This window comes from Hipposideros armiger, unplaced genomic scaffold (genome assembly GCF_001890085.2).
Source record: "Hipposideros armiger isolate ML-2016 unplaced genomic scaffold, ASM189008v1 scaffold_1453, whole genome shotgun sequence".
NCBI classification, from domain to species: Eukaryota; Metazoa; Chordata; class Mammalia; order Chiroptera; family Hipposideridae; genus Hipposideros; species Hipposideros armiger.
The window spans coordinates 188,942-194,703 of NW_017732803.1; the positions used below are offsets into that span (position 1 = coordinate 188,942).

The window sequence follows — 5,762 nt, forward strand, 5'->3', positions numbered from 1 at the left end:
AATTATGAAAAATTTTAAATTCATATGATTTCAGCTAATAAATTAAACTGACAAACTTTACTAATTAAATTAACAAATTAACTTCTGCAGTGAATGAATTTTTCCTTGCACCATTTTATTATGGTCAACAAGATGCCTATTTGGGTTGAGTGAGGATTGACTTCAGAGTAATCATCATAGGAAGCACAGGAGAAGACCCTGAAGCAGTGGCCATGAGGGGGTGGGGCTTCTCACCTGCGGGAAGCACCTCTGGGGAGCAGCTTCAGCACCACACTGTTTGAGGTAGTCAGCCCAGTCAAAGTCCTGGCCTGGGTAGCCTAAGTAGGGACAAAAGAACAGTGATTCATACTACACATGCCTGCCTTGCTTTATCACGCTGCAAGGTATCCACCACAACTTCTAATTTTGCTAATATGAGACTCTGATCATTTTAGAGGAGGAAAAACACCTTATAAATCCAAAGCATTGTTAATTTTATAAAATAGAGCAATTGTGGTCAAACTGTACAACAATACAATAAAATTCTTTGGCTAAATTTTAAAACTTTCACATTTCAAACTAGGCATTTATTTTGAACAATACTTCATATGATTATTTGCTGGCAACTGACCAAAAGAATTTAAGACAGTATGACTGGATTTGATTTGTACCAATAAATTCAATCTTATTATTAATACTATTATGACTTAGGCTCTAAAAGAAAAGAGACAGCAAATAATTTTCAGTACTATTTAATCAGTGAAAATTTTTTTTCTTTCTTTTAATAAAGCTATTTCCTTAAACATATCCTAGTTCCTATGGAAACAACACTCTCAGCACTGTTTTCAGATTCATGTTCAACAAAATCTCAGTGCTTTTATAGCCCAAATCATAAATTCATTTCAGAAAAAAGTTGAGCTTAAATCCCCACTTAAGTCTACCAAGGTTCTTGGTAAAAGCCTCTACATCTGTGTGTGAGGAGCTGGACAGGGCCTGCTGCATCTGACCTGCTCTCTGCTTTGCAGAGCTCAGTATCTCACGGGCACAAAGTGGCCTACTCAAGACTATGCCATCCTACAGCCAAACAGCCCCTGCAATTACCTCTTCTGCCCAACTGAGATTGGCATCATGCTTTCCCTCTGCCTCCACCTCAATTCCTCACAGTAAATTATCTGACATTTTCAATTATATAATCTGCTACTTTCCTTTTATTTACAAACAGTTAAGTTGTCTATAATAATGCCGAAAGCTCCAATATCTTTAATAATTGGTTTTTCTTTTCACATAAAGGCAGCAGGCAGGATAAAGAACTTGAGATGTCCAGAGCCTTCCTGCAAAACAAGAACTTCCTCCTGTAGATGTGTCCCCCACCACCATCACCACCAGGCAGGTTTTCCTATTCTCTATTCACTGACGGAGGAAAACATGGCAGGCTGTTACTCTTTTCCCTTATTTGCTCCTTGAAAAAACTGTGTTGTATTCACTTGTCTCCCCAGAGACAAGCCCAATGCCTGGCTCATAAGCAAATATTCCATAAATGTTTGTTGAATGAATGAAGGCTGAATGGAAGGCAAAGGTTCTGAGTTTGAACTCCTGCTAACACAAAAGAGCACTTTCAGCCCCAATTCCAGCAGTCACCATTTGGAAAGTAAAGCTGTGCTTTACTAAAAGCCTACTAATAAAGGATACATAGACTGCCAATCAAATAATTAGGTTTGCTGATATAAAAATCAGATAAATGCTGACATTCCAGATACTCCAACTTGAAAAATATTAAAAATTTCAGTCAAGCTCAACTAAGTCATATTGTGAGTCTTGGTTAAAGGGTCAAAGGCTATATTTTGCAAAGTTGAAAACATCAGAAAATGAGCTGCTACTTTCCTACCTAGAGCCTCTTTGTATTCTACTCTTGACCATAAACCTCTCTCTGTAGTCCGAAGAGTATCCCTCCAAGATGAGGCCCAGAAACCTAAAAATCACCAAAACTACCTCCTGTCTCTGACTCTAAGGTCTCTTCTCGAAAGCCAGCTCCTGACACTCACCATATATCCTCCTCCCACCCCTCTGTGAGCTCCCAACAGACACAAAGGGAATGAACTAAGGAACCTGCATGGAACCCCAGGCTGTCATGAGGATACATTTGTCAAGGTAGGAGGACCGAACATACTGGGTTGTTGGGAGAGTCATGACGTATTTTTCTGTTTTTCAATGCTAAAATGCATCATGACTTTCCCGACGACCCAATACTTTCTTAGTTTAGCTTAATTTATAACTTTCAAATCTGTAAATATATGGAATTTAGGCCTTCAGTTATACTTGTCCTAGGCCCCCAAAATGTTAAGGATAGGCTGGGGCATGAGGAGAAAGAGGAACAAAATATCCAGGTGATGCCATCCAATAAATCTCATTTCAAAGGTAAGTTCCCAGTGAACAATTCACTGTATGAATGCATACCAGGAGGGGGGCTGATGTGTAAACCATTCTTCAGACTCCACTGCACAGGGAAAATACCAGGACTGTCAGCATGACACACAAAAGATCGCCTCGCACGACTCTCCGGTCTCAAGTCATCCATTTCTACCAGAAAGTACCTCTCATCGAAAACCTGTGCATAATTTAACAGATAAAACAAATAGTTTTATGGGTGGATGTGTAAATGTGTGTGAGTGTGTGAGTGTGTGTGTACATAAAATTCATACAATTTAACAGATAAAACAGACAAATGGTTTTATGGGCGTGTGTGTGTGTGTGTACACACAATTTAACAGAGAAAACAAACGAATGGTTTTATGGGGGGGATGTGTGTGTGTACATACAATGTAACATAAAACAGGTGAATGGTTTTTTGGTGTGTATGGATGTGTGTGTACAATTTAACACATAAAATAGACAAATGGTTTTATGGGTATGTGTGTGTGTGTGTGTGTGTGTGTGTGTGTGTGTTTGTGTGTGTACATACAATTTAAAAGATAAAACAGGCGAATGGTTTTATGGGTGTGTATGGGTGTCTGTGTGTGTCTGTGTCTGTGTATGTGCATGCACGCAAATACCTATGTCATTTCCTTGGCACAGCCAAACATGTTACAAAAGTTCGCAGCTACAATGGGTATTAATAATAATACAATACACGCAATAAATGTTATCTCTGTGTCAGGCACTGTCTTTTAAGGCTTTCAAGTATTAATTCAATTTTAATCTTCCTAACAATCTAATGAGGTTGGTACCATTATCAACCCCATTTTACAGATAAAGAAACTAAGTTTAAAATGAGGTTAAATAACTTGTCCACTGTTACAGAGCCAGGAAGCAGCAGAACCTGGATTCAAGTCCAAGTATTTTGGCTCCAAACAAAATTTAGTTTAAGCTTAATGAGGAGTCAACTATACCACTATATTAAGATTTTCAGATCCTAGTTTAGTTTTAAATGTCAAAGAGAAGGTTTTATGAATTTCCTCTGGCTCCTTACCACCCCACAGCCCTTCAGACTCCAGATAGGGCCTTCTGGCCCTGCTGTCGGATCAGCACCCCTCCTTGTTCTAAGAATAATCTTCTTCCAAGACAAGGAAAATTTTAATCTCATTAGTCAGACAATTCAGCATCCAAGCAACTATTTCTCTAGTTGCACCTGACTTTTGGTTCCACTTTTAGTCAATGGGCTTTTAGCTGAAATCCTTTACCTTATGCTTCAGTTCTAGTAACTAAGTAACTGGGCCTTGACAACCTGCCCAATTCTTGTGGTTTCTCCTAACAAGAGCCGTACTTTTGTCAGTCTTCCAAAAGATTAAAGTCTGAATCTGAATCCATGGCTGGAGCAATTCTACTGTTAGCTTTTGTGACACTTATCACTTACTCGCCACAGACCTCCTCACCTCAATGAGCCTTGCACTGGGATGGACACTGATGACGCTGCCTGACTCCATCCATACTTTTTTTTTTTTTTTAATTGGGGAATTGGGAGGGGAACAGCGTTGGGGAATCGGGGAAGGAGAACAGATGGGTAGACAAATTGCTGTTTTGTTCTTCAGTCTAGTTGTGGAGGACATCGCTTCACTGGCCCATGTTGGTATTGTGATCATTGCACTCTTCCCGGCTAAGGCAGNACCCACAGAAACTGTAACATAATAAATGTTTGTTGCAACAAATAATTTCCTATGCAGAATAGATAACCAGAACATCATTTTGTTTTTCTCTAAAATGTCCAGATTCATCCTAATTGGTAGCAGCCACACAACAGGTTACTTAACAATCAATCCTTTGACCCAGAAATAGACGGGCAGTACCTCGTGCTCGGCGAGGAGCGCTGAGGGGATGGCCATTGGTTTCACACCAGCCCAGAGGAAATATATCCATGGATTCCACACTCACAATACATTCAGGTATGGGCTTCTTAGAACCTGTTTAAATTTAAAAAAATTTTTTAGACCATGAAATAGCCTTCTTCATAAACTAATTCCTAGATAATCATGTCTACTGTTGCAATAATACAGACACAAAGTCTCTTGAACAAGTTCCTTTTACACAGAAGTCATACTTTCTCATGTATGACAAATATTAAGAAAAAAATACATAACTGTATAAAGACCAAAATGGGTAGTAAATATACAGTGTGACCCTTTAGTTAGGGAACAGCAAATAAGCAACTGGGAGTACCAATAGTATCATTCAGATAGTTGACAATTTCATAGTCAACTCCATGAAATACTTGGAAAACAAAGGCAAAGTGACAGTTCTACTCAATGAGAACATCAGTTGTAATACTTGGGGACAAGCCAAAACGTAGGCCAGTGAATTCAAATCAGGAAGTGATGTAGGCAAGTTGCTCAGCAGGGGCTGCATAAATATCTATATTCAATACTGTCCTTGACATCTGTATTAAATGCCAATTCTACAAACTGGAAACAGCAGGTACTGAGTCTATTTGGCAGCTGAATAAAAACAAAACCCAGGCCACTGAACAGTAACTGCAGCACTAAGTATTCACACAGTGCTTTCTGTCCACAAACCTGTCCAACTGTTGAATATTACTTTCAGTATAATGTATCTTTTTTATTTTACATATTTTTTTAGTTCTAATGGTTAGGGGCAACCAAAATATTATCTTTTTTCTTTTCTTTTTTTTTTTTAAGATTTTATTGGGGAATTGGGGAAGGGAAACAGTGCTAGGAAATTGGGGAAGGGGAACAGCCAAGTTGCTGTCCTTCAATCTTAGTTGTGGAAGGCGCAGTTAAGCTCAGCTCCAAGTCCAGTCGCCATCCAGCCGCCCATCAGCAGCTTGCAGCTGCTCAGCTCAAGATGCTGTTCAATCTTAGTTGCAGGTGGGCGTAGCCCACCATCCCATGCGGGAGTTGAACCAGCACCTTGTTAGGAGCACGTGCTCTCACCAGCTGAGTCATCCTGTCACCTGTTGGCAGCTCAGCGGCAGCTCAGCTCAGGTGCAACACTCACTGGCCCATGTGGGAATTGAACCGGCAACCCTGTTGCTCAGAGCTCGCGCTGTTAACCAACTGAGCCACTCGGCCAGCCCATAAAATATTATCTCTTAAATAGCTAGTTGTTAATGCTCATGTTTTGGTCACATCAAAACATATGCTATTTGGGCCGGCCGAGTGGCACGTTGGTTAAGAACTGGCTTGGGATGCCACAGGGCCCCGGTTCGGATCCCATATATGAGGGCCAGTGATACTGCCCTCTACAGCTAAGATGCTGAACAACAGTTCAACCTGGAGCTGGGCTGCTGTGGGTCGCTGGTGAAGGCATAGGCTGCAGTCCCCTGCTGCAGTGGG

The 5,762-nt window shown here is 40.4% G+C and overlaps 1 protein-coding gene across 1 annotated transcript in view; it reads right to left on the reverse strand.

Annotated features, from left to right (window-relative positions):
• The window catches only part of SFMBT1 (Scm like with four mbt domains 1), a 122,983-nt gene that overhangs the window by 22,630 nt on the left and 94,591 nt on the right, over positions 1-5,762 (reverse strand). The window contains exons 10-11 of the mRNA XM_019633953.1: positions 2,434-2,584; positions 235-317 (exon numbers count right to left, since the gene is read on the reverse strand). Coding sequence (XP_019489498.1) covers positions 235-317; positions 2,434-2,584 — 234 coding nt within the window. The remainder of the gene's footprint in view (positions 1-234; positions 318-2,433; positions 2,585-5,762) is intronic.